Genomic DNA, 27,767 nt, shown 5'->3' with positions numbered 1-27,767 from the left:
AGCATTACAAAAATGTATGAAATCACTTTATTTTTTTTTTGTTTATTGGCTGTGATTCCATTTTAAAAGAACATCATATCACTTATCCATGGCATGCAGAAAAAGGTAGCAGGCAAATTACAAATGAAATTTACATTCACAAAGTCTCTACTTTAAATCATCTTCTGGCTGCTTGGAAGGTACTGCATGCATGGAGACAATTGGGAGCATTTCTATTAGAAAAATGCACCATCTAGTTAAGAGTTTTGCCTCTGTGTGTATGTGCATGTGTGTGTGTATGAAAACAAGCATTTTTTTTAGAGGACAGTTACTGAAATATTTTACTGACTCAGCACATGGAAAACATTATCTTGGTAACAGAGTAAAACAGATACGGACACATTTCAGATACATAGGACATTACATTCAGGTCACAAGAGTTGATTGCTAACAACAGTTACGCTAGTGCGGTAAGCTTGTCAAAAAGATGGGGCCAGCAGCATTGGTATGGTTCTTCTTTGACGCAGGGACGGGGACGGGGAGAAACGAGGGTAACGTACGATACTGGAAACATAGACAGAGAAACGCCAAAGTGATTTAGCACATGATCTAGTCTCTTTTTTTTTTAAACACAGAGTAGCATTCATAATTAATATTGCAGTCTGATTTCATATGGCTTTCTCTAAAGATAGATGTGAGTCCGTGAAGGTCAATGTCAAACTCAATTAGTTGCCTTCCACTAAGTGGAGACTTCTTGATTTTTTTTATTAAACAGAAAGGCCCTGGCATTATGGAGGAGAAAGACTGGCAAAAAAAATGGCTGCCCACCTTTCTGTGTAAATAAAAACCAATCAAAAACAGAAGACCTCATTTTCCTGAGATTGAACCTATTGGTGATGCAACTAAAACCATGGCATGGGAAGACAAAGAGATATTCAGAATCCAAACAATGAACCATGTTTCTCTTTGGTCTTGTTTAAGTGCTTTGACGTCGGACTGAGCGTGTGGCGTTTTTACAGTGCTCCTCACGTTCATGCACCGTGCAAGTTAGTGGAGGGATGATTGTCCAATTCGGGACAGGAGGGGGGGGGGGAGTGCCCATTGCAACTTCATTCAAAGCCGGCGAGGCACTTTGGAGCTGAAGAAACCCTCTGAGCTAGGCCCGTAACTTAGTCAAGGTCCAAACGAGTAAATTGAGGTGAGTCTGGCCAGTGTGTCCTGCTTTTCTCTCCAGTAGGGGCTGACCTGTGCATAATTCACAGGCAGAAAGAATGAGCATGGGAAAAGGGCAAGCTCAGATCGACTCCCACGGAAGCCCCTGGCAAAGGAAACTCTCTTGTTGAGCTTATGGCAGAAGGACCAGACCAGGCTGTGAGAGCTGAGGTGAGAGGGATATTGGCTACAGCCGGAGTGAGCTGGGAAACCCTGCAATGGCGCCAAAAACAGCTGTGGTGAATGTTGCTAGACAAACGGCTCTCCCATCTCTCCTTCCCAGCCTGCTGGGGCCAATGGAAACACTTGCCTGAGCCAGAAAGGCCCCGTGTTTTTATGTAGATCCCTCTCCTAACAGGCCACATGAAAAGCACAGGAAGGAACTTTGACCAAACAAACCCGCCTGTCTGGCTCGGCGCAGCCCCACTTGCTCATGAGCAGCGAGACCCTGCAGCCGAGGCGTCTGCTCTAGCTACTCCAGGATGCGATCAGGGAACAGCTGGGACCAGTTTGGTGAAACCAGCGACTGGCGAAGTCCCTGCGGCGGCACAGAGCAGTGCATGGTGTCTCTGCAAGGCAGGCCCTGAGAAACCCAGAGCAAAGGATCCACCAGACCGCAGGCACCGCTTGTGTTGCGGGAATAGGGTTCGCATGGTGAGGAAGGCAAAGCATTGCTGATAGCCCGCAGCCGAGTCATGGCTAAAGCAGGAGCAACAGCCGCTGGTTTTGTGCACCCTTCCTGATGGCAGTGAGGCACCTACTCCTCACATGACGTGCCCAGTTCCCCCGGCTCGGAGCCATGTCTCTGAAATGAATAAGAGTAGTAAAAAGTATCCGGTGTTACCAAGGGATGGAAGAATTGGCCTCCAGACAGGCCCAGATGAATACCCCACAAAAAGAACTTCAAAACCAGCTCCCAGGTTAAAGACAAGGAAGGATTTTTAGACTTGAAATGGAGAGAAATGTGCCCACGGTAGATCTGGCAAGGGAGCACGGAGTGCCCTTCTTAGGAAAGACTGCTCTGGTGTCAGCCCCAGGCACAAGGACAAGAAATGACGTGGGCTATGGAAGGAAGTCTTAGGGGGAGCCATCTCTCTTTCGTGAAAGCGAGGGCCCCAAAGACCGATGCTATCGTCAGATGTCCCGACATTCCGCCTTTGCCCTGGGGAGGCTGGTCCGCCCCCAGCACACGACTTTCTTGGGGCTAGTTTTTCTAAACCCAGCTCAGCTCTAGAGAAGTCTCTGGACAGCAAATATCCTTCAGCCTGTGCTCTAGGTTTGGGCACTCTGGTCCATCCCTCGCAGGGAGCTGACAGCCTGTGGTAGTTGGAATGGGTGAATCTACAGGCAATGTACAAGGGACAGCACAAACAGCCCTCTGCCACCTCCCCGACTTAAATCCAGCACAGATTGCTCCTGCCTGGCCTCGGAGAATCTAATTAGGATCCCAATTCAGAAAGCTTCTTAAGTATGTGCCTAACTTTAAGCACATTAATAGTGTCACTAGAGCAAATGGGATTGCTCAGATGCTATCTATGGACTGTCAGGACCGCATTCTTTACTGGTACTCAATGCGGGTAGCTCTGTTCACTGCAGGGAAGCGTCATCTGTCTACACCAGCAAAGAATCTGACCCTGAGTTTTTAACCGAGCTCAAGAAAAATTAAAATTCAGAACTGAGGATTCAGATCACAACACGTTGGCCCACCGTTCCACTGAAGTCAACAGCAAAGCATCCTCTAACTCCAAAGCTGACTTTGCACTGCTCCTGCCACATGGCTGCTGATGAACGGGCTGTTCTGCTAATGTAATCCCAGGCATACGTAACTCAGCAATCTGCATCCATGGGATATTTTCCCCTAAGCCATCCGTGCTATTTGGATATTTACTTCTAAGTATGTTTGAAAGAATGAATAACAGCCTGGACATGCAGTCGTGCAATTCTGCCAGGCAAATGATCCGCTTGTTTGGAGTCTCCTGAGATGGTTTCTTTTCTCAGGAGACCAAGATGCTGCCCTACTGGCCAGAACCCGAAGCGACTCTGGGCTGAGAGAATCCCAGAATCCGAAGGTCAGCTCTCCAAACAGCAGAGCAGATGGTATGAACTGTGCAACAAATCAGACTGTAACACGTACTCACTGCGGTAGCAAAGCAGCAGCATCTGGGGTCACTGTGTCATCTGGCACAGTCCCTCGGCACTGACACCCCTAGGTTGGGAGATGTTCTAATGCCATCTGAGTTCAAGGTGTTTTTAATTGTGATGCTAGGAGAGTCTTGGTCCCGCTTTCCCATCACAGGGTAAATGCCTATGTACCCAATGATGGCACCATGTTCTAACAATACCTAGCTCCTGTGCTGCACTGTACAAGCATTCACCCATTGACCCTCACAACAGCCCTGTGAGGTAGGTAACTATTATAATCTCCAGTGTCCAGATGTAGGGGGGACTGAGACAGAGAGGTTAAGTGACTTGCCCAAGGGCACAGAGAGAAGCAGAGTCAGAACTGGGAGTCAAACTGGGGATCAGTTCCTGCCTCTTGGCCCTGCTCTCTGGCGCCCCCTGGGGGAACAGTGTATGGCCACAACACATGCTGGCGCTGGAATTCCATTCGTGGGACACAGCAGGACTGACTATGGCATTGGGGGTCTCCGCCAAAAGAGAAAGGTTGGGGAGTCCAGGTATCCATGCTGGGCTCCTCAGGCCCCTGGGTTGGGAAGTGCTGCCCCCCGACACTCCCGACGTCTGGCCTAGCCCTCATGACCGCACCGGCCACACGACCCTCCTAGTATGGCTATTCCCAAAGCAACAAGACTCTTGCTTAGAATCTAAGGCGGCTGGTTTCTACCATCCACCCCTGGTGCGGAAGCCTTGGATCTTCCATAGCTCTGCGCCAGGGGTGGCGCATGGTTCACTTTCCAAATGATCTCTTCTCCATGAGGGTGATGGACTCGGACGGAAAAGGGTCTGTTTCCGGGGGAGAGGGAGGCATCTCTTGGTACAAGAGATGTACCCAGCAATGAACAATCAACTAGCATATTAAAACTATGACACTAATTAAGGAAAATAAAAGAAGCCACTGCTCACGGTTAGTGAACCCTCCAGTCTGCTTTGGATGGAAACAAACAGGAAGCTTTTCCTTTGCTCTGTTTAATGTACAGTTGCCTTGTTTAACATACATAGTACTATGGCTTATAATAAAAGTTGTGTAGACTGCGGCTCCTTACCCCATTCAGAGGCGTCTACTGGATGTGACTATGTACACACGAGGAATGGATGGCATCTCAGGGGGCCAGGGAGAGGCCGGGGAGGGGGGTTTGAGTGGGGGAAGAGGGTGTGGGGGGTGTGATGTGTGGCAAGATTGTAGACTCTCATTTGAGACATGAGCAATCCATTGCTTTACTGTTCATGACAGTCTCACAGGCCGCAGCCGCTACTTCTTGAACATGTCTTGAAGAGGGCCAGGTAGATATTTGATGACTGTATCTAGGATGCTCTCCTCTTCCTCCTCCTCCTCATCTCCGCAGCCGGGGGGTATGGCTTTCTTTGGGCGCGTCAGACTTCCCTCGGCATTGGCTTCCAGTGCGGCCTGCGCCTCGGCTTCTCTCTCTTCCTTCTTCTTGATCCCGTACTGCAGGGGGAAAGAACACACTGTCAGACACCTGGTGAACAGAGCTGCGGGCCAGGGGAGGAGGCCCATCAGACCCTGACATTTGCTCTGACAAGGATCCCAGCTCACCGCAGCACACGCTATGAAATAATCATGAGCCTTGAAAGAGGAGCCGGCTTCCAAATGTCAGCTTGGCCAAGGAGCCCACGGGAACAGAACCGCGCCTCGCGCTGCTGCAACACCAGTGTGATTCTTAGCAGCCCTCTGCTCCCTACACCAGGAACAGGAGCGTCCTGTTCAAAGCAGCCCTCTTCCACACTGCCTGTCCCACCCCTGCTCGTGTTCGGCACCAGGCCAACGCAAATGTGGGTTTGAATCTTCCAAAGCCGTGGGTGGCGTTCTCCACCACGCTCAAGGTTAGCCCAAGGGCACAGGGGAGTTAATCCAAATTCACTTTTGAAGTGGATTAGTGAAGCGGCATTAAATGCCTGGGTGGATGTCCCTGTGCAGTATTCACAGGGCTCTACATTTAGGTTTGTTTAATTCACTTTGGAAGGGAATTCAAGCTACACTGAATGCAGAAAACTTTAATCCCGCGGAGCATCCAACAGGGGTTTAACAGTTGAAGTAATTCCCTTTCAATTCACATCTTTGGACAAATTGGATTAACCTTCTTGAGGTCTGCACTATCAGCCTGTACTTTGAATATAACTGCTTTGCTCGGGGGTGTGAATAACCCACTGACCTAGCTCTCCCGTAGACGGGGCTATGTTGATGGTACCTGAAGACAAGCCCTGAGCATCTCCAGGTGGCCAAACCCAAACACTGAACCCACTGCAATCAAGGAAGCTTTAGCTCTGGGAGCAGAGTTTGGCCAAGGTTCTGGATAGCTGGAAAGGACTGGAAGACTTTGGGCTGTCTACGCTACAGGCAATACCTAACCCTGGGGTGCAGATACAACCTGCAGTGACTGACGGGATCCTTCTGTGGGTGCAGTGATGCCACTGCCCCAACCAATGGTCCCAAAACATCTGCGGACCTGCACACGGGGCTAGGTCGGCCAGCTGTGATGCTCAGGAGTGTGGATTTTTCATACTCTTGACCAAAGCAGCCAGGCCAGCCTCAATGGTAAATGGAGACCAGGCCTTCATGTTCTAATCTGGGGCCAGGTGGCACTAGAATTGCAGAGAAAACCTGACTGGAAGCAGAGGGGTGACCTCAGTAGAACAGATGTGGCCCCGTTCCTTGCCTCTCAGAAACCGGCCTAAGTCTAGAAGGGTCGTGGCTTTCAAGATCTGCCTTTGACCCACTTCCAGGAATAATTTCTATCGCCTCCCTCCTGATTCCCCGAGAGCCGTTACATTTCTCAGGGCATTTTCAGCTGTTTCTGTAACTTCAAAGCTTAGTGGCTTTGAGCTGACGGGGGCATTAGAGAAAAGCTCGTTGGTACCAGCAGTTATGTCCACACCCAAAGCCCCCTGACGCTCCCCTTCATCGCAGTGTAGCTGAACTGATGAAGAGGAGCTGAGGGGAGGTTTGGATTTTCTCTGGACCGACCTGTCTGCCTACTCTGAATGCGTCCGCTTCCCTTTGTTCCCTCTTGCCCACGTTCTAATTAAAGCCCTGAATGGAATTAAGATGAAATTGGACACAGCAGATTCACAGGGTGACTAACTAGCCTGAACCTCTGTAAAGGCCAGCAAAACACTTTGCAAGAATAAGTGTTTTTGAAAAGAAAATTACATGGGATTTCAGAGAGATCAAAGGATTAGAGTGGCGCAAAGTGCTTGGTATTTTCCTGGTATCATTAGTACAGGGCTGTTGAATAGGCCCACTGCAGATGCACTTTGCATGATTTGCTCTTTTTATGGCTCCCATTACATAAAGCCAGCATCATTTGCTGTAATACCAACAATTCATCTGCATTCTCTCCCAAACGCTTTGGCACCAAAGCCTGGCAGGTCTCATCAAGAAACTCCTCAACATTTTCTCTTGAAGAAAAGTTTTCCTGCCTTCCCTCCCCCTCCCCGTGAAGTTTCAGAGTGACAGATTCCCAAGATTAATACGGTAGATTAAAGCACCGCTTTCCTTAAAATCCAATTAATTGCAGACGCCAGCCCTGTTTGATGTGTGTGTCGGGGACATTCGTCTCATTATTTTACCTCCATTTGATGCTAAGCAGCACTCTAATATCCCCCATTCAAATCCAGTGACATTTCATGGAAAGGTTATTTAAGACAAATTATTCCCCAGTTAGGTGAGGGGCCAATGGCAGCATTTTCCTGCCTTTGTGTGCCGAACGATGGGCGCAGAAGGAATGTCCACCAGTGGGGCACAGCAGAGTAAGCAACTCATTTTTTTGCACTCAAAGACCAAGGGTTGCTTTAAATGAACTCTTGCTACTAGCCCACACCCAGCCCTGGATAGCCCTGGAGCACGCCCAGGCTATGCCTCGCCAACCGAAGGAGAAGAATTTAAAGGTTCGGTAATGAGCCGTTCCTTTGTATCTCAATGCGCTTTCCAAAGGAAGGGATGCATCATTCTCCCCACACTGGAGACAAAGGTTCAGATTTGAACGTGATGCTAGAAGAGACGACTGGCTGACAAAATACCACCCCATGCTTTGTCGTAGACCATCCCCTTGCAGGTGGATTATGCTGCCCCACCCCGCCCTCTAAAGCCCGTTTTTAAGGATCTTGTGTCTCTCTCGAATACACCCTTCTTAAATCAAGGAAAATGGGGGGAAAGCAGAACAGCCAAATTAATCACCCGTAGCCAAGGGACTCCAGCAGGGCTTGAACACCCGGGTGTCTGACCTCGCCAACTGGAGCTAATGAAATAACTTTCCCCCACCAACATGGGCCTGATTTTTCAAGGTGCAGCGCACCTGTTTCTCCCACGGACCTCCGCCATCGCTTTCTGAAATCTGTGCCTCATGTCTGTAACCAGCCCTCCTTTCCCTGTGGACGACTATCCTGGTCACCATCATGTGGGTTAGTTCTGGCACCTTCTCAGCCAGCACAGATCAAGGTAACAGCAAGATCTTTTCTGGGCAGGGCTCCCTGGACTTGCAGACTGATGATTTAACGGCACAAGACACAGCCTAGAAACACGTTTGGGGGCAGAAGCTGCGTTGGCTCTTGTGAACTGCAAGCAAGAAAAAGAAACAAACCACGAGGCCATTGACCCACATGACTCAAGGTTAAAGCCAGTTGGGAAGTTTTGGACTTTTTTTTTGATCAAAAAATGCCATGGAAACGGAAGCTTGTCATGGGAAAGGGTGGCCCACCATGCAATTTTCAGTTTGAAAAGGTTGTTTGTTTGTTTGTTTGCAAATCCCTTTCAAAACCTTTTGCTATTTTCAAAACCAAACAACTGTGGCCTTTCGCCTCAAAACCAGCCTGTGTGGTTAGATATTTACGCTCACGAAATGAAGGGTTGAAATCCAAGTAAATGTTTTGCTTGACATGAACCAATATTTCCCTTTGCTCCCAGATTTTCTGATCACAGACATGCCCATCCCACGCTGGGCTGGGAAAAGTGTTTGTGATCTCTCAGAAATGATCAGGGGTTGGAAAAACCATTTCCTGCCCGGTTCAGTCAGGCCCACCCCTGCAAATACTTAGCCGAGAGCCTGCGTTCAGAGGAGTGGCCCATGAAATTCGCCTTTACTCCACAAAATCCCATTGTAGCCCTGGCTGGGGAAGGTACTTAAGCGTGGGCTTTGAGTCCTCTGATTGGCTTCAAAGGGATCATCCCCTGAGTAAAGTGAGAGGCCGTGCTGTGCAAAGTCTTGCGGTGATTGACCTGGGCTCTCTTCTGGCTTCATTCCCTGCAAGGCTATTGATGCCTTTCTCCGGTTCTCTGGAGGAGCGGTAGAGAATTTGCTTCTCTTGCAGCTGTCATCTGCTGACTGATGCCCCTTGTATTGAAATGTCCTCAGCGTGGTTGAGAATAACCCAGCATGTGACATTTTCAGTGCATTCCTCTCCTTGGGCTGCTGCTCGCTGACACATGTTAGATAACCACCATCAAACAGGTACCTCCCTCTGCGCGCCGTTTGACTGAAATCCCTTTCTCCCCCGTGGTTGCGAATTGGACCTCAGCGCTCAGAGGGGGCGAACTGGTTCCACGCGCTATTCCGGAGTTCTCTGTTCCCGAGCGGGGTGTGGGTTGGTGACCGTGCAAGGAAACTGGAGAGATTCCAAGGGTGCCTTGTGGTAGCCTCCAACGCGTCTGTCCTTCCACGTGCCAGGAGCCTGAGAAAGCAGGCCTCTCCCGCGGCGCTGTTTCCATCGTGTGCTGCTGCCCGTCTGAATCCCTAGCCGGAGGGTGGCATTCACCCTGCGCAGAGGGCCAAGAGGAAGGCTCTGCAGGGCTCACATTGCAAGTTCAGCCCACAGATCGGCGTGGGGACGGCTCCCAAAGCTGGGAGCCCTGGATGTCGCGGCTCATACACGCCTGTCTGCGCTTCCCCAGATGCGGGCATGCGATTAGCCACGGAGCATCCTCATGCTGGGCCGCGCAGTCTCCGGGCCGAGGGAGCGCCGTGAGCCTCTGCACGGCACGTCTGCCGGACTGGGTGGGAAATGCTGCTTGTGTCAGGCAGCACGGCCTTTGGCGTGCGCGCTAGAGCAGGCAAACACAGGGCCCTGGTTGCTGGGATGGACACGCTGCCTCCTGGACCTGATGTGATCCTGATACACTTCAGTGTGACGTCAGCAAAGAGTTTAGGCGTGTGCATTGACTACAGGCACATGGGGAAGTCCCGCCGGCTGCAATGGGAATTAAACACACTGAAGTGCTTTGCTAAGAACGTGCCGTTGGGCCATGCAACAGGATGAGGGCTACTGAAAAGGACAAGAAGGAGCTGCCTGTTGTCTAGTCGGGGCTGACTGCTCAGCCAGGGAATTCTAGCTCCCTTCCGCATGCTAACCCTGCACTACCCCTCTTAAGGGGTGTTGGCCCCTCCTCATCACGCGAGGAGCTCCTGTCCAGAGCTTTCCACCAGCACATCTCAGTGCAGTTCCCAAAGGGGGCCGGCGTTGTTACCCACAAGGTACCGATGGCTCCGCTCACCTCACACAGCCTAGTTTGCCTTGGTTCCCACCTCCACCACCACCACAAACTGCTGTTTTGTAATACAAGCAGAAACTACACGAAAGCACGGGATGATTCCGGGACGGTTTTCTATTGGATCTTCTGTTTCAGGTTATTTAAGACATGCTTTAGATTGGCAGCAGACGCAAACCCAGTGTGACCGCTGCTCCTGCAAAGATCTTCCTGTGGCAATTACGAGTTCTGGCGACGGCATGGGTACTGCTCAGATGGAAAGAAATTGACAGTGCCATCTGGGTTTCAGCGCTGACCTCTACTTCCATCTGCCCTGAAACACGTGCATTCGAGAGGAGGGGGCGGGGTGAAAATGCGACGCTTACAAGAGCTAAAAATTTGGTTTTGCATCTAGCGAAATTGACTCAGCTTCCCCAGGTGAATAACAGCTTCCGCAGGTAGTGGAAAAACATGTCAGTTTCGCTTCAGCTGCAAAACGATTTGAATACTCATCAGGCACCTTTCCATTTAAACGATACTCAGCGATTGTCCTTGAACAAACAACCAATTATATAGATTCAGAAAGATTTGCTTGACATTCCGCTTGTTTGTTTCTTATACAAGCGTGTCTCACAATCGGCTGCTGTCACCCGGTGCAATTTACTTGACAGGTAATAAAATTAAAATAAACCCTGTGGGCCTGGATGGGGGGAAAGTGCTCAATATGCTCAGATTAAATGAGTTAATATATTAATTTGGTGTTCTCTGGTCCCATCTGTGTCTCCCCTCCTCGTGACGAAAGAATATTTGCCATTTTGCTCATGAACCATTTCAAACTCTTCCAGCTTTCTTTGGGCAGATAATTATGTGGCTCTCACCTAAACTATGATTCAGGATCCTTACAAATCAGAAGTTCACACACTAAAAATATTTCCCCCTGCGATTTCTCTCATGTAGAGAGTGGCATTGCCCACGCAGCACGTTACACCCGGGTGTGAAGCTGCACCACAATGGATTGCTGTGTAGTCCTGACCCACGTAGACCTCGCCACTGTGCTGTGAAAGTCTCAGGATGCTTCCTGGTTCCTTCGGGACTTTCACTGCTCTGTAGCAGGTGCCACACATGGCATGGGAAAGTGGGGTGCTGGAGATTAACAACCTGGCTTGCAACAGACACAGTAACTTGCTAGGGAGCCACGCTGGGGGTCTATTTTCAGAGCAGCTTTTGGAAGAAATACTTCAGTTGCCAGAAAGTTATAAGTCCATCGAGGAGGGATCAGAAGCCAAACACCCATTCAATGGGCAAGATCTCCAGCTGGCATGGAAATTGATGTTCCTCCGTGGATGCCAGTGGGACAAATTCCCAGCTGGCAGAATCCAGTGTCACTCCAGTTCTAGCACTGGGGGGATACCAGAGTAAGGCTCTGGCCCGTAATGGTTTAGCCCAAATTGGAGAGATTTCCTGAGCTCAGAACTATGGGTCTGTGTGTTTAGCTTTGGCTCCTTTTTTTGTATGAATTAATTTAATTCCATAATGAAACTCATGGAAGTCAGAAGGGGAGAGAAATAACATGGACCAATATTGGCTTTCCCTTCCTGCACCGAATAGACCAGAGCTGAGAGCCCATCCCAGATCCCACCCAGCCCATGGCACTGCTAGTGCCAGTATTCGGCGTGACAAAAGAGGGAGAGAATCCGGCTCACCACTCCTCCTGGCCCCAAGGCATCTAATAGTGCAGCCAACTAGCCCGTCCATTCCTGCACAATACAATTTTGCAGCAGGGCATGGACATAGCCAGGCACTGAAAGAAAAATCAGGGGGAGGGGAGGTTGGTCTGGGTGTTTTCCCCACCCCCTCAACATGGCTGTGTTTTGCTTTGCCAGCATCTCGGAGCATTGCGTGGCGGACGCCTTTGTGTGTGTGTCCAGCTAACTTTGCTAAGGCGCGAGGTTTGCAGCATGCGTCCGGCCCAGCGTGCTCGCACTGGCGTATTGCCCAGCGTCTGTGAATGTCACTGTGTCATAGCGGCTCCCCCTTCGTCTGCATGTTCTGGCTGTGAGGCGAAACGCTGCTTTCGGGCCGTGTCTATTATTTTCTCCTCTCTGAAAACCCCTTATAATTGTACATCCTAATTATCCCCAGGCTTCCAGTCGGCTTCCATGGGCTGACCCCCAGGCCACAAGCAGGTGGAGACCTAGCAAGATGCCAAGCAGCGTGGGCAAAATGAGAACAGCGCTGGTGCTAATTAGCCCTGGGGCAGCCCTGAGCAGAAGCACACAGACTTCTCCAGGTACCAGACTCCTGTTTGGTTTGTTTTCGGGACAGGATCGGTTCACAGGGAAGGCTTTAAAAACCAGCTCCTTGAGAAGAGCCTTGGATTTCTATGGAGGGCCCGATTCTGCAAGGTGCCCCTCACTTCCTCGGCAGTCGCCCCTTGCAACGGCTTTGGCTCCGGCCCAGATGACTGGCTGACCCTGGGAACGAAGTCCTGTTGTTAACCCAAGCTCCGGCTGTGGATTGTTACTCCAAGGGGCCGGTGTGTTCCAGCTCACAGGGCTCTGACATCGCAGGGTCTGTCTCTAGAGCAGCTGTGCGGTGCAATTCCCACTGTAGGCAGCCGTACACACACTCGCTCGGCTTGTGCTGACTTCTAACTACAGCCGTGCGGCTCCAATACCATGGGCTCCCCCGCCAGCCCAGGACAGTCCCACGGGCACCTAGCGGGAGTTCTTTCTAGGTGCTAACGCAAGCAGAGCCGTCTTCCTTCCAAACACCCACAGCTCCCAGGAAGATAGGCCTCAGAGAGAGCCCCCAGGGTACAATTCCTGTGCCGAGCCAGCCAGAGCAGGGATTTGAACTGGATCTTCTGTATCCCAGGGGAAAGCCCTATCCGGGCCAACCTAGACTCATGTGCTCCTTCACCAGAAATCCCAGCCTGGGTCCGATATCCTGGCCACGCACAAGGCTCGTCCAAACGGATGTTTCCACAGTTTGGGGTTTGATGAACCGGCTTTGTCAACAACCACAGCAAACAGTCCTTGGCAAAGAACAGGCCAGGCGCGTTTGCAGGTTGTGAAGGACTGTTGCAAGGGGGAGAACCATCTTCTGACATGCCAGTGGGCGGATTAGCCGGCGGGCTGACAGACCCAGCATGCACCAGAAAGGGGAAAGGAAACAGAACAACACACAGACAATCAGGGTGTTGGAAAACCCGCATGGACAACGTACGTGTGGAGTTACTGTCCCCTGGCAGGTTGTCCCAGCTGTCGAGTTGCAAGAAGTCTCACTTGACACTCAATCCTCCGCCTGGAATTCTTGCCGTCTCTGCTGAGTCACTGCTGGCATTTGGAGTCTGCGAAGAAGGGATTCTTTCTTCACCAGTAATTACCTGGCTCGTTTGTTCTGATGAGTCACGCCATGGCTGGTAGAAGCCCCGTTCTCTGCTGGCACCGAGGGCAGCCCTAGGCGCTCTATAGCCTTCCCTCTGCTTCGCAGTATGTTAATTTCCATCCACCCACTTTGGAGACACCCTCATTAAATCTGACCCTCTGCGGTCAGGCCCGGCTGAGCAATCCTGGATGGCGAGCTGGTGGAGAAGACACTGAATGAGGTTTTGGCTGGGCCATTCCCCATTAACATTGAACGCCAAAGGGCTCTCATGTCCCCATCACATGGTCACAGCCGAAATAGCAACAGTGGGTGCAGAAAAGGCAGTTCCCAGCAAAGGAGGTCGAGTGCCTGATTCCTGTTTGCTGCGTTTGGCTTTTCCTGCAGTCATTTCTCCCCCTCCATCCCACCGCCTGCTTTCCTTTCTTTTAGTGCTCTTTGGATGCAGATTGGGATATGGGACAGCTCTCTTCCTGCAGCGGGCATGCGCCTCGCCAGGGTGAGAGGCAGCATGGCCTAGGGGTTAAAGTACATGCTTTGGAAAATCCCATCTTGGGACTGACGGTGAAGCCTCCATGTTTAAAACACTTGATCATTTATGTTTCAACCCCTGACAAAGCAGCTAAGACAGGTAAGGCAAAGGCAGCTTGGCTTTGGTCGGACCTTTTCTTCGTATGTTCAGTTTAGGGACGACAGGCCTGTTTTTCCATCCCCCGCTGTCCAACAGAACGCAGCCTCCCTGGCCTGTGTGCAGACCCCAGCGTGACACCAGGGAGCGCCCACCGCACCGGTCTGCCCTGCACCCTGCGGGCCAGATGCCGGCCACAGGAGAGCCATGCAAGGCTGGAGTTTGCATTCAGCTCTGCTTGCCCCCCCCCCCCCCCCAACGCTTAGCCTGCAACCCTCCCACCCCACAAAATCCTTCCTGCCCTAGCAGTCATGGCTAGTGACCCACCTCTCCATCCCGCCCTGTTGCCCTCGCTCACCCCATAACCACGCTCCCAATAAGCCTGCACTTGCTGCAACCCTTGGCTTCCTCAGAGGTGGCTGGTGGACCCACTTCCTCCGCAGGCATCTTCTGGGATCTCCCCCTTCCCCCGGGGATACACATTCCTCTTCTCTTCCCCCTTTAGGCCAGGGGTCCACACCTCCTCTGCCCCACAGGCCTGTCCCCTGTGGGGCTCAGCTCAGCATGCCCCCGTGGCCAGGAGAGGAGCTGGGGCAGGAGTGGTGGGTTCCTCAGATACCGTCACCACAGAGGTAGTGGTATGGGACTGCTAGGGCAGCTGCTCCCGATCTCCAGTGCCTTGTGGAGGGTTCCCTTGTCTCAGAGGCCTCATCAGCTTTCAGGATCTGAAGCGGGGTCATCTGGTGTCAAGGGAAAGATTCCCGCCGACGCCAGTGGGCCGTGGATCAGGTCGGCCTGCGAGTTCTCCAGGCTGTGCGCTAGGAACAGCTTTGGTCCGTGGCAGATTTGGCTCAGGTGCAGGATCAAGCCACGGCTTCTGCAACCGCAAACTCTCGTCTGCAGGGCACCGAAGAGAGTGGCACGTTCCTGAACAATTACAGACCTTGGGGGGGAGCTGGCCAGAGAGCGAGCCTGAATGAGGCAGCGGGCGAGCCAAGCGAATTGTTCCGAAGAATGGACACGCGAGGAGGGGGCTGGAGGGGACCTGATTGCCGCGCACAGGAACCCCAAATACACCTGTTTCCTGCCTCCTCTCAGTGCAGCTAGAGCAAATTCGAGCTGCCCAATCTCTGAGCACCCAGGATGCTTCCTTAAGCACAGTCCTCTGCCCGGCGGGGCAAGCTCCGGTTTCCTTTTCACTGTCCCCTCTGTTCTCGTCTCGGTTATTGTCGGAGCTCGAGGCCTTGCCCGTGCTTACCCAGCGCTTGGGGTGCAGCAGGGGCCAGGGAATGTTCCCGGGCACACAGCCCAGTGGCATTACCCCGGGCATGGGAGGGGCATCAAGGATGCAACTGGAAGGCAGCCGGGCTGGGTGGCACTTGGACAGCGTGTGAGGCTCAGCCAAAAGGTCCCTTTATTTATGGAATTGATTTCCAGCTGTCTCTGCCAACTGCTCGGCTTCCATTTTGCAGTGTGGGCTGCAGGGCCCGGCTCTGCTTTGCTCCAGTCTCCAGTGGGGCTGTCTGGGTGATTAGCTGGGACTGACGGTGAGGCCAGTTTGGTTTTCTAGGCAGCGCTCTTGGGATTTTGTCGAATACAATCAAACTGTATCAACCCCCTTTGTGTACATCCTCTCATTAGAACACTCTGCCTGATAATACATCTGAAGAGACTCCGGGCTGCCGGAGGCAGAGTCCAGGCACACTAAAATCAAAGGTGATCAATCAGTTATTTTCAAGCCTTTGACGTGAGCCTCACTCTGAAATGCAAAAAAAGTGCTTCTAAATCTCATTAGCAAAGCCAGGAAGAATGAAAGCCCTCCCATGGAAAGGCTCAGAAGAAGAAAAACGCTTCCCGCACCATAGAGAATTCAATAAGATCATACGGCATGTTTGTTTGCTTGCCCCGGCTTTTAAACAACCACTCCACCCAGCTCCTTTCATCGGTGGAGCGCCAAACGCTTTAAAAAGAGGTCCCTGTTTTACAGCAAGGGAAACTGAGGCCCGGGGAGGTGAAATTATATGCCCAAGCTCACCCAAGAGACCAGAAATAGGCGGAGCACCCGGTCCACCCGGTCAGTGCCACAAAGATGGGGTTGTGTTCAGGAGCGAGACTGTAGCTCAGGACCTCTGGCTCCTACCCTGATTCTCAGTCTGAGCTTGAACTAGTCACTTGCGCACTCTGTGCGCTGAGCATGGGGAGCGATCTCCAGCGGGAGCGGGCTGGATTCACTCTGTGTTGGAAAAGCACTGGCGAGGAGGGCCTGTGTGCAAGAGGGATTAGTGCTGTTTCTTGGAAAGCCCGAGCTAGCCAAAGGAAAGACAGCGCTGGTCTGAAGAGGCCTTGGTAGGACCAGAAGGTATTTCAAAAGCTTTTCTGCACGGCAAAATATGGTCCTCGCAGCCTTTGTGGGGCGATTTACTGAATAATAAATGCACCAGCTGGCACCAAGCTGGGAGGCCGTGTAGCCTATTGAATCAAGTCCTAGACTGAGAGCCTTTGGGGCTACTCCCAGATCAGCCACCGGCCTGCTGGCTGACTTAAGGCAAGTCATGTTGCTGGCCTGTGCCTCAGTTTCCCCATAATGGACATGCAGACCCTGACCTCTGCGCTGTGAGCTCCACTGGCGCACAGTGCTATAAAAGAGCTCGCTAGCATCATTGTCACCGCGCTCACAATCCCTCGCCCTCCCATACGCTAGAGTGGGACCTGCAAGGGCCGGGCTTGTCCTCGCGATGGCCAAGGAGTGATTTTCCAAATAACGAACACCCCACATTTCAGTCTCAAAGTAACCTGGACTGGCGCAAGGAGGAGACTGACCCTTCACGGGGAGGGGCAGTTACCCCACATTGGCCAACTGCGGGTTTTCTCTCCCCTTCCCCAGAAGCAGTGGGAGCTGGCCAGTGTTGGTGAGAGGTTTATTGTTCTTGTGTGCAGCACTGGAGCTAGCGTTCAGTTCGTTACGCGGCCCACCACCCTTGTGCTAGGTGCTGTCCAGACAGTCCCCCCTCCGAGGGTTTCAGGGCCAGATCCAATGGAGCCTGGAGCGATAGACACAGCTACACTGGGAGGCAGAGGCCTGCAGAACACAGTATCCTGCTGGAGGGGCTGTTTGGAGGGAGGTCTGGTCTGCTGTAAGGTGGGGCTGCTGTGACTTCTAGGCCTTTCTATCCCTGTAGGCCTCTGCAGCAGGGCAGCTGGCCAGAGCTAAAAGCACAGCTAACAGTCACTGTCCAGGGCATGGCCTTCCCAGTGTGTGGGCCTTGACTCTGCCAAGCTCGGGCCTCCGTGGTTTCTTTGGCTTGTCCCAGGCGGGTGCCTTTTTTCTTTGTGGAAATAACACCGTGAGCTTTCTTTAGACCCTGCCCCTGAAATAAACACCCACATCCTGAGCTCTGGCAAAGCAGGACAGTTGCACCCTCCCCCGCTCCTGCTGGGGGAAACTGAGGCACGGAGCCGTGCCCACGGTCACTGGCAGATCCCGGAATAGAAGCCACATCTCCTGCCTCCCCAGCCCAGGCTCAAGCCACACAGCTGTGCTGCGCTGTAGGGCAGGCGTTACGCTGGGCTTGGTGCTGCAACCAGCCTGGCCTGCATTACTCCCCCGGAGCTGGGGCCTTCGCTAGCCGCCCCCGAGTCCTGCCAGGCAGGGATGTGCCACTAGCCCCATAGGAACGGCGGCAGAGTAAGAAACGTTGCCCCGCATGACACGGTGAGCCCCAGGGTGGGACGGCTCCTTTGCTCTGCTGCAAATCTGGCCGGGGGCTGGAAATCTGCACTGGATGTTAAAGCCTGCAACACAGAGACACAGCCTGTGTGACCCGGAGCCCTGTTTCCTCTTCCCCAGCCCGTCAATGCACCACCCAGGCAGGGTTTCTCCCCTCGCCTAAACAAGCCACGCCAGCCTGCCGTCCACTCGGCTCGCTCGGCTCCTGTCTGTCCTGGCTAGACATGCTGCAGCCAGACAACAAAACACAACGCAAGTGGCTCCAAAGCAAATATGTACACACCACGATTTGGCTCGCAACTGACTCGCCCTGATGGAGGCTGCTGCTAAGTGCTGGGAGTGCTTTTGTGGCTGGCTTTTGCTGTGCCACTAAGGAAGCCCTTTCAGGTCTTAGTGTTTATTGCCACAAAGGGTCCTTTGTAAATGTGAATACAGCCTTTAAAACCCATTAGAGCGGCAAGGGCTGCATAAATAGGCCGGCGCCGCATGCAAAGTGCAGGCTAGGAAGGCAGAACAAAGGCAGGACGGACAAGACAGCTGACTCATCCGCAGCGGAGAAGATGTAAAGTTGGGCTGTCTGTGGAGGGCAACACTGACTCCGAGCCCTGAGCCGTGCCCTGTGCCCGCGCCGGAGCTGTGCTCTGGGGACCGGGGCTCCCAGGCACGGTGAGCGCGGCGAGGGAGACTGAGAGAGAAGAGGAGACGTGTTGTGAAAAGGAGCCGGTGCAGAGGGCACATCTCTCCAGGCAAGGGATGGGGAAGCTAGTCTGGATCAGGCAAGAACCCGGCCGAACCTCCATTGAACTGAACTTCTGCAAAGGTTCAAAGCAGTTTGCTCAAGCCCTATTTGCCACCTTTTTTCTTAGGATGCTCCACCTCCAGGCACGGAGTCTGGAAATGTGTCCTTTCAAACTAGTGCAGGATTGGGGCAACCAAAGAGCTTGCCCAGTTGCACTGAGGAGGGGGCAGCCCCAAATTGAAGGTGCTGACATCCTGAAATCCCCCAACTCCCAGGCTACAGTGGAACCTGGAACATGCCCGTGTCTCTGGGGCCACATCTCATGCAAGTCCCGGGCTGTGCTCCCACCGTCTGCCAAGCTCAAAGCAGTCGCTGCTTTCACCCCAAAGCACGGCTTCTCGGGGTCCGGGGAGCTGTGACGGAGCTGGCCACGAGCAGCACAAGCCATGGCTTTGCGAAGCTCCAGGTGCAATGAGGAAAAGCATTTTTACTGTCAGCTTTTTCCAACCTGTGAAATGTGCTTTAGTAACAGTTCCACCCGTGACATTTTCAGGGGCGATAAAAAGGGACGTGTTTACGGCAAAGGCGTACTATGTTGCCACGGCCTACTGCTCTCCTGGGCGTATTAGCGATCGCAATGGCAGCCGGTCATTGGCCAGTGGTTCCTCCTTTGGGTTGTGATGTTCAGACTCAAGAAGGAGGAATGAAGTGGGGTGAAGATCCCAGTATTTGACATAATATTTCACCTGACTTTTTCCTTCTCCTGCTGGACACTCATGTAGGAATCTCCTAATTGCCTTATTCCCTGGCCATCGGCACCTCCGGATTGTAACGTCAGAAGAAAAGAGGTGAGGAACGCTGACTCAGCTCCATAGAGCGGCCTCTTGTTGAAAGACGATACAGTGCAAAAGATGACTGCCCATCAGCATTTTCGCTTATACCTGCAGCCCCCAAAACAGCACGTTAGCATCCACGAAAGCCAGGTGGAAATGGTATTTGTTCGGCCATTCTGACTGGGTTTAGAAATGGGAATGCCTGGGATTCTGTCCTCGGAGTGTGTTCAAAGCTGCATGGGCCTCTCTGTAGACAAAGATCCACAATAAGAGTGCAGGCCCTAGCAGTGCCGCATTGGAGGAGAAATAAGAGAACATTTGGAAAGGATTCTGAAAATAGAAAACTCTTGTGTTTTAATGAATTTAATTAGCAGCCATTAGTACTGTTGCTTCCACTTTGCCCTGCAGCTCTCCCTGGTGGAATATCTTCAGGGAAGTCTTTTTCTTTTTCTTTCTTTTCTAACAAGGCTTGGACAACACAGACTGTATCAAGATGGAGAATTGTGCCAGCAGCAACATCACAAATGAGTTTGAAGCTCAAGGGCAAACACCCAACATAGCCGCCGGAATGAGGCACAGTCACAAGAGGGATCATTGTAAGAGGTCTTCAGAAAAACATAAGAACAACCAGGCTGGGTCAGACCAAAGGCCCAGCTAGCCCAGTGTCCTGTCTGCCGACAGTGGCCAGCGCCAGGTGCCCCAGAGGAAGTGAACAGAACAGGGAGTCATCAAGTGATCCCTCCTCTGTCACCCCTGCCCAGCTTCTAACAGAGGCTAGGGACACTCAGAGCATGATTTTGCATCCCTGCCCATCCTAGTTAACAGCCATTGATGGAACTATCCTCCGTAAACTGATCTAGTTCTTTTGTGAGTCCTGTTATAGCCTTGCCCTTCACAAAATCCTCTGGCAAGGAGTTCCACAGGTTGACTGTGCATTGCATGAAGAAATACTTCCTTTGGTTTGTCTTAAACCTGCTGCCTATTATTTTCATTTGGTGACCTTCCCCCCCCCCCCAGTTCTTGTGTTGTGGAAAGGAGTAAATGATTCTTCCTTATTCACTTTCTCCACTCCAGTCAAGATTTTATAGACCTCCATCATATCTCCCCTTAGTCGCCTCTTTTGCAAGCTGAAGTGCAGGCACAAGTGAAAATGCGGGGCAGGGAGCAGCTGTAAAGAGAGGGTGGGAGGCTGAAGGACAATGGTCCGAGCTCCACCGGGGCCGTGGCGATTTACACCCGCGGTGGTCTGGCCCCGAGAGGGAAGGCCCCATGATCCATAGAGCCAGAGCGGGCTCCCTTCTCCTCACATGGGGGAGCCCCTTCCTCCTTGGGCACCCTGCTGCAATTAAACAGTCCTAGAAATGTAGAGCTGGAAGGGACCTCAGCCTTCTTGAGGCCATCAGTCCTCCGCGTCCCTTCCCTGCTAAGTCAGGGGCCTCCACTCTCCTTTCTCTTGCTCCTCGTGTATCTAAAGACGTGTCTCTTGCCAGAGGGGGCCTGCGTGTGCCTCAGCCTTTCTCATCTGTCTTTCCACGTCTGGCCTATTCTCCCCCCCTCCCCCCCCAGTGGTTAGTCCATTCGTTTGTGTTTGGTAGGAGCTTTCTGATCCGTAGGAGCTCACTGCGGTAAGGCTGCCTCTCCCCGGGTGTCTGCCAGATGAAGGCCATGCACTGCGTGAAGGGGCCCCTCCCAGATACCTCGCCAGACTGCAATCTCCTCCTACCCGTGAGACGCACCTGCCTCCATGACTAGCCCCACCGGAAACAATGGGGTCGGGCCCCGCAGTGCTGCAGCTGGACGCTACCGGGCCGAGCGGCGCTGCCTGGAAACCGTGAGGTGTTCATGCCCAGGAGCCCTGCAACGCAGCCTGTGCCTCAGAGGGAGGCTGTCGTAGGAACAAGCACCTTTTCAGAAAGCCCCGAGCCCCTCCCCGGAGCCCTTGCCAGTCCATGTGCACCACGGCCATGCAAAGCACAAGGGTCTCTCCCTCCCACCCCGCATCCAGTGGCTGTCCCGGAGGCCCTGCAGAAGAAAGGTGTGATCTGCTCTCTGACAGATTTCACAATAGCGCTCGGTGAATTATTGATCCTGCAGCGCGGGGAAACCAGGCTGACCTATTTCTCATACGCTAAGTGAGCTTCTTCTGCAAGGTCATGGGAGGAGCTGCGGCAAGCGGAGGGCTCCTGCTGGAGTTTAGCTGTGCTAAGAAAAGCAGCCAGGCCCATAGAGCAGAGCTTTTTAGGAGCAGCTTCGCAATTAGGTTGAAGGCCCCTCATGTAGCAGTCACTCCGGCTGGCCGAATGCTGACCCCGTTTAGTGCCACGCTGGGGGCGCGTAAACACCGCACGACTGTTTTGCAAGGGAGCCTACCACAGAAAAGTGACACCCCTCCCCCTTTTTACAATCGTCGGAACGGACAACGTGCTTAGCACTGCGCCCTGAGATCGTGGCCCTAGCGCGTTAGCTATATGGAGTCCCTTCGTGAGAGCCAGGCACTGCTCTGCAGAGCAAGCGCCTCCCCCAAGGACATGCCAGGCTTGGCCAGGGAGTCGGCAGAAGAGTGCGTGCCAGGCTGTTCTAGCCCCGGCAGCGTCTGACCTGCCGCTACTCCCAACCGTCTAAACATCCCCTGGAATTGGAAATAATGATCCGCGTGGCTTAGTCACTGTTCGGAGACTCAGCAAGGTTTGCCAAGGAGCAGGGCTGGGGCGGTGCTCCGGCAGGCCAGGGCAAGTGGCTCTGTGCGAGTGCTAATTGAGCCCCACCAGAGGGGACCAGCCAGTCCCTATGGGGAGCAGAAGGTGGCTGCAGTTGGAGGGGCGCTTGGGAGGCTGGCATGAGATTGCAGAAAGGAAAGCCCCTCCGACCCAGGAAATTACTGCAGCTGGGAAGGGCTGGGAGCAGCCTGCTAATGCAGGAAGGGCTATGACCAGACCAGGGGAGTTTGGCCACCCCCCGATGAAGGCTGGAAGGAAGGCGTGTGTCTTAGCTTTAACGCTAAATTAATGCATCAGATTCTGAGCACTGGGAGTTGGACTGAAAAACCCTGGTTGGAATTGGTTTGGGGAGGCAAGAAGGGAAACTGAGGCCCCGTGTGCAGGGCTGGTAGCTGCTTTCCGACACTCACACAAACCTTGCAGAGAAAGGCTTTGAGGCGACCAGCCGGCTTAGCCCCTGTGACACTGTGATCCCATTTACTTACTGACATCACAAAAGGGCGAGCCGCAAGACGCCACAAGTTAATGTGTTCTGCTCGGCCCCGACATAATTTGTTCGTGCCCTCGTGGCACCGCTGCCAGCAACATTTACAGAGCACTTTAAATCCAGAAAAAGAACTCCCAGTCCAGACGGGATCAGCGCTATCTTTGCAGGATCTTTCTGAGCCCAACATTAGATGTAATTACTACTGCAAAGGGCTGTGCCTACAGTCAACTGCAGCCATTGCTGAGAACCATGCTGTGATGGACCACACACAGATCAGTACAATTTCATGCGCATTTACATGTGTTCCCTTCTGCAATGTATGAAAATGCATCTCCAGATTCAAAGACTAAACCTTTCTAAGCTTGCCTACCAGCCGACACAATTTGACTACAGGAGCCTTCTTAAAAAGGATGGTGTAATTCTACCACTTCGCTTTTGGCTACTTGCTGTAATATTCCTGGGCTGGGTGAAAGAAACTCTATGGAATGACTTCCTTGGGAGCTATTCCAGCATCAGTCCTGACTCCTATGCCTGCCAGGGCTGGGTTAGAAATGGGTTTCCCATCCGGTGAGAATTTTTGACATTTCAGAATCTTTTCCCACTATGAATCAGGATGAAAAATGGAAAATCTTTTTGTGAACCAAAAATCCTGGCTTAGGTAACTCAGAAGGTTTTGTGTCTTTAATGGAAACATGCCTGGGTTGAGTTCAGTCTGCCTCCTTGCCCACTTCGACAGCTTTTTAAAAAGTTACTAAAATGTCTAAACAAAAAGTCATTTTGACAGTACTGTCCCTCTCAAAGAACAACTCTTCTAGGACGACACGCTTAATGATCTTTAACCAAAACGTTTTTGAGGTGGTTACTTCATTAAACTTGACATTGTTACACACACACACCGCCCCCCCCCCCCACACACACACAAATTGCCTTCACCCACGCAGCAGTGTCAGTCTTTATGGACCCACTATACCAGTGTTTCCCAATTTTATTTGGCCACCCAATCCTTTTAAACTCGAAATAATTTTGTGAACCCCCCTAATAACAGTCTTATACATGGAGCTGAAAATGTAGCCCACAAATAAGGCGATTGCACCGCTGACTAACTGACCAAGTGCAGTGCTGCGTAGTGACATCGTCGGCCCCACTCGCTGGCTAAGCTGGCATTACGCAGGGACAGTTACTGTGGCAAACACAAATGAAAACTGTTTTCAACAAAATTCACAAATGCTTAAATATTAATTTCTTTTTTTTTAAATCATAAAATGTTATTGTGATGGAATTTTCTCATGGACCCCTTATTTTTCACTCTGCGGAATGCCGTTTGGGAAACAGCCTTACACCAAAAGGAAGCTGTTTAATTGTCAGGGACAGGGCCGGCCTTACCATGAGGCGAACTGAGGCGGCCGCCTCAGGTGTCAGACTGTGGGGGGACGCCACTAGGACCCATACTGGAGAAAATTGTGTTTGCTGCTGGTGCATATGGGGGCATCATTTGAGCTCCCCACCTCGGGTGCCAAAATGTTGTGGGCCAGCCCTGGTCAGGGGTCTGTCTCGCTGCTCCGCTGAAATCGGAAGCTTGGAGAGCTTTCCCCCCTCTGTCCACCTTGCTAATCAACTCCATGTGCAGAAAAGGAAATGTCTCTGGAACATGGTTGGACTCTGCTCCTGAACGCAGGTGGCAGCTGTGAGGTGCGTGGCAGCGTGTCCCACCATGCTGTGGTGGCTGTTACGCCAGGCGCTGTCACTTCGTAGCTACCAGCCTGTAAGAGGGCATGAAAACAAACAGGGAACAGATAAACTCCCTCAGCCCGCTTGGAGTGGGTTGGCGTCTTCCCCCGTCACTCGCACATGGATTCGACCGGGTTCCATTTCCAACAGTGGTCCCCGACAGGCATGTTTCAGCACACGGGCCGGAAGGCTTTTGAACCCGACGCTGGTCACGGTTAGGAGCTATGGGCAGCTCTGCTGGCTGAAGGGGTGTGGTGGAGGTGGGTCGTTCCTTCTCCTTTCTCAAGCCTTGTTCCCCTTCAGTTATGTGGCGGGTCTGATCGCCATGTCCTTGATGTTTGGAGCAGGGCCTTTCTGCTCCTGGAAGAACTGGCAAAGCTGCAACAGGCACCAGCCTTTTACTCCACACAACACCCAGAGCTGCGGTGTTGCTGCAGCCCCAGAGGATCGAGAACATGGGGCACGAGAGGGCGCCCTTATAACCCACATCGCTCTGAATGGTGCTGGACGAAGCAGCCCCTGCTATGTTGTAGAGACTCAGAATGCAAGACTCCTCCAGGCTTCTCAAGCCTCTCAGGACGTGTCTAGTTATTTATTATTGTTGTAAATAATAATTATTAATGTACATTTTGCCCTAGTGCTGAGCCCAGGGCCCCACTGCATGGGGGTCTGTACAGACCTGTAGGCGAAGAGTCAGCCCCTGCTGGAAAGAATCGAGAATCGGGATGAGGTGCGGCAGCGGGGGCTACCGGGCTGGCCTCAGTGGCTGGATCAGGGAGGAGCAATGAGGCTATAACAACACCTGGTGCATCCGTGCGGCCCCAGGTTCACCCTCTGGGGAGCTGCTGTCGGCTGGCAGGCTGCGCTAGGCAGCACAGCAGAAGTGGGCCATGTGCAGAGCAAGGTGTTGGCTTGCCGCATGCAGGGAGGGTGCCTGTGCCGGGCAGAAGAGGCAGTGCAGGGAAAGCACCAAGGCACCTGCCGCTGTGACGTGCATTGTGAAGAGAAATCAGACCTGCAAGGGCTAAGCTGTCTGTCCACCGCAGATGCTGGCACGGCCCCGATCACCTTTGCCACTGGGAGCCTCCGAAGGCGTTCCCCCCACAAACAGGGAAGCACCGGAAGTCATCCTGGGCCTCGTGCAACGCTTTGTGCGCCTGCGCCACCTTTGCCTCCTCCAGGATCTAACGTGGCACGAGGGATCTAGGACTCCCTTTTGGGCTCCAGGGAAGTCTCTTTCCCAGATCTTTGTCTTGTGCAACATGGGTGCAAGGTGACGCATTCTACACTGGCATCTTGCTGCAGCTGCTTCTTGGAAACCCATTGCGGAGGCTCTGGGGCAGGAGCGCCAGGTACAAATGATGTTTCTTCCCCCAAATGTGCCAGGCAGGGCCTGGCCAGTGCCGCTGTGTTTCTGTTCAGAACCAGGAGCCACGCAGTTTCTGAGCGAACTTCTTTGAGGTTGCAGTGCGTAACGGACACGCCAAGCCACTGGGTGCCTGCAATGCGGCTGGGCTTCCCAGCCTGTTTCCACACAGTATCTTGGATTTTTCAAGTCCCAGCGAAATCTGTTCCCACGCACCCTGGGCTCTGCGGCACCTGTTCTCGCACTGTGGCATGTGATGCGTTAGGGCTGCAGACGGATGTGCTGGTGGCTGGTGCAGTCCCCCTGGCTAGTCTCGTTAGACACCAGTTATACAGCAGTTCATGCAGCTTGTATGCATGAGCTGACAAGGTGCCCTCAACCAAGAGGGGATGTGTTCTGTGTTGGCCGTCACCCTGACGGGCCTTTGGGCAACTTAGCTAGCTCCGAGACTGGTTATTGCGCAGATTCCTAGGACCGCTGCCACCTTCTGGTTTGGCCTCTTGCCTCACACAGGCCAGAGAACTTCCCCGAATTACTCCTTATTTGAGCTGGGAAAACGGCCACTCAGTGTTACCCATTCCGCTTGAGCTGCTTGGCCACGAGGCAGAGCTTGGGGCCTGGATTTTCAGTGCAGCCGGGCCTGGCTGGATGTAAACACAGCTTTCCCATGCCGCAGCTTTGAGTAAGTGCAACATCGGCAGACCCCAGTCATCGGTGGGTCGAATCCAACTTGGGACCCCTGGAGCTTGGTGCATGAGCTAGATCTCCGCTCGCTACCCCCTCTGGGAGTGGTCTCGGTGCCATTAGCGGGGACAGTGAGGGGTGTGGGTTACTTGGGGACTGCCTGCATGGGGGATGAATGGCAACCCCTTCTCTCTGGTTGGCCTGGGGCCATCCACCGTTTCGCAGTGGCCTCAGACACCTGTGTATGAAATGGCTCATTCCTAGCTGGTGTCTCCAACATCGCCCCGGCAACGCTGTTTGGCAGAGTCTCTGTCGGAGGCACATCGAGTGCATCCACCGCGCGTGGTCTGGGAGTTAATGGTCTAACGTCACGTGCCTCAGAGGATGGGCCAAGACAGGGCACCAGGTGAGCTCACTGAACTGGCCTGCTTGGACCCCCTGCCCCACACACACACTCTGCCCCACACCTCCTGTCCCAGCTGAAGCAGCTCCTGTCTCACGGAGGTGGCTGGGTTCATCAGGAGGCCTGACCCGGCCCATGGTCCCCAGGGCCACAGAGCTACTCGGGGTTGGCCTGGTCTCTCCAGAGGAGGGAGCACACCCTGGCCAGCCCCGCAGGATTGGAGCCACCACTGCGATGGGGAGAGGGAGGCAAGATGGGCTTGTGCTGTGACTCCTCCCTCTGCCCTCAGCCCTCAGGGAGCTGTGGCAAGGACACGTTTGGGATCCATCAGCAACTGAGGGCCTGAGCTGCTACTGTCCCCTTGCCGCTCCCCCGGCAGGATGCCCAGCACTGCAAACATGCAGCAGCCCTTGGAGGGAATCCAGGCTCCCCACAAAGACCCCACAGGCTCAGGGGTTGTTATGGATGCAAAAAGGTTACGAGGTGCCTAGCGGCCAAGACTTTTGATCCTGCCCCCTTGCCAGCTACCTCTGAGGGCTGGTCTGTCTGTAATCCCCAAGGGAGGGGACGCAAGCGTCTTTCACCACAGTGAGGCAGAACAGGGCCGCGCACGGCTTGTGTGCACGGAGCTAGGCACGTGGCATCGCACGAGGAGTCCAGAATAAGGTCCTGCATAGAAATGTTTCTAACCACAGACAACCACATGAAAAGGAGCCTCCTGGCTCTTATTCTAGTCCGCCTGCCTCCTGCTACGGCCCCACCGGAAATCCGACACGGCCAGAACTGCAGCCACTCTAACTGGGCCTTGACTTCCCTGGCTCACCGCTGTTTTTGGCTTTGAGACTGATCCTGCCCCCAGTCATGTCAATGGCAAACTCCTGAGCGTTCTGAATATTGTCATCGTGACCCGGCATGTCAGGCCTGGACCAGGGCGTCCCTTGGGTTAGCCACCGCAAGATCAGGCAGGGGACCACGTAATTCAGCTGGGACGGGAGTAACATCTAAGATAAATGCAGCCGAGGAAGAAGAAAAGAGGCACGACTTGCCTTTCTAGATTGACGACCTTGCAGCCCGATTAAATTTATTACTGTGCAATCCCATTAACGTTTATGTTGGAGGGGAGGGGAGCGAGTGAGTTACAGTCTGGAAAAAGCGACACACACGATTAAGGACTACAAAAAATCATCATTAATTGTTCACTCAAATTGGAAAATATTC

The 27,767-nt window shown here is 52.9% G+C and overlaps 1 protein-coding gene across 3 annotated transcripts in view; it reads right to left on the bottom strand.

Moving 5' to 3' along the window:
• The window catches only part of CPLX1 (complexin 1), a 137,176-nt gene that overhangs the window by 6,589 nt on the left and 102,820 nt on the right, over nt 1-27,767 (bottom strand). The window contains exon 4 of one of the 3 annotated variants that reach the window (XM_075931284.1): nt 14-4,819. The exons of the other annotated variants lie outside the window; for them this stretch is intronic. Coding sequence (XP_075787399.1) covers nt 4,622-4,819 — 198 coding nt within the window. The 3' untranslated portion in view covers nt 14-4,621. Of the gene's footprint in view, nt 1-13; nt 4,820-27,767 lie in introns of those variants that run through there. 3 annotated transcript variants of the gene reach the window in all.

This window comes from Pelodiscus sinensis, chromosome 6 (genome assembly GCF_049634645.1).
Source record: "Pelodiscus sinensis isolate JC-2024 chromosome 6, ASM4963464v1, whole genome shotgun sequence".
Classification (NCBI taxonomy): Eukaryota; Metazoa; Chordata; order Testudines; family Trionychidae; genus Pelodiscus; species Pelodiscus sinensis.
Note: the sequence above shows the minus strand (reverse complement) of the source record. Positions and strands in the feature narration are given on the sequence as shown.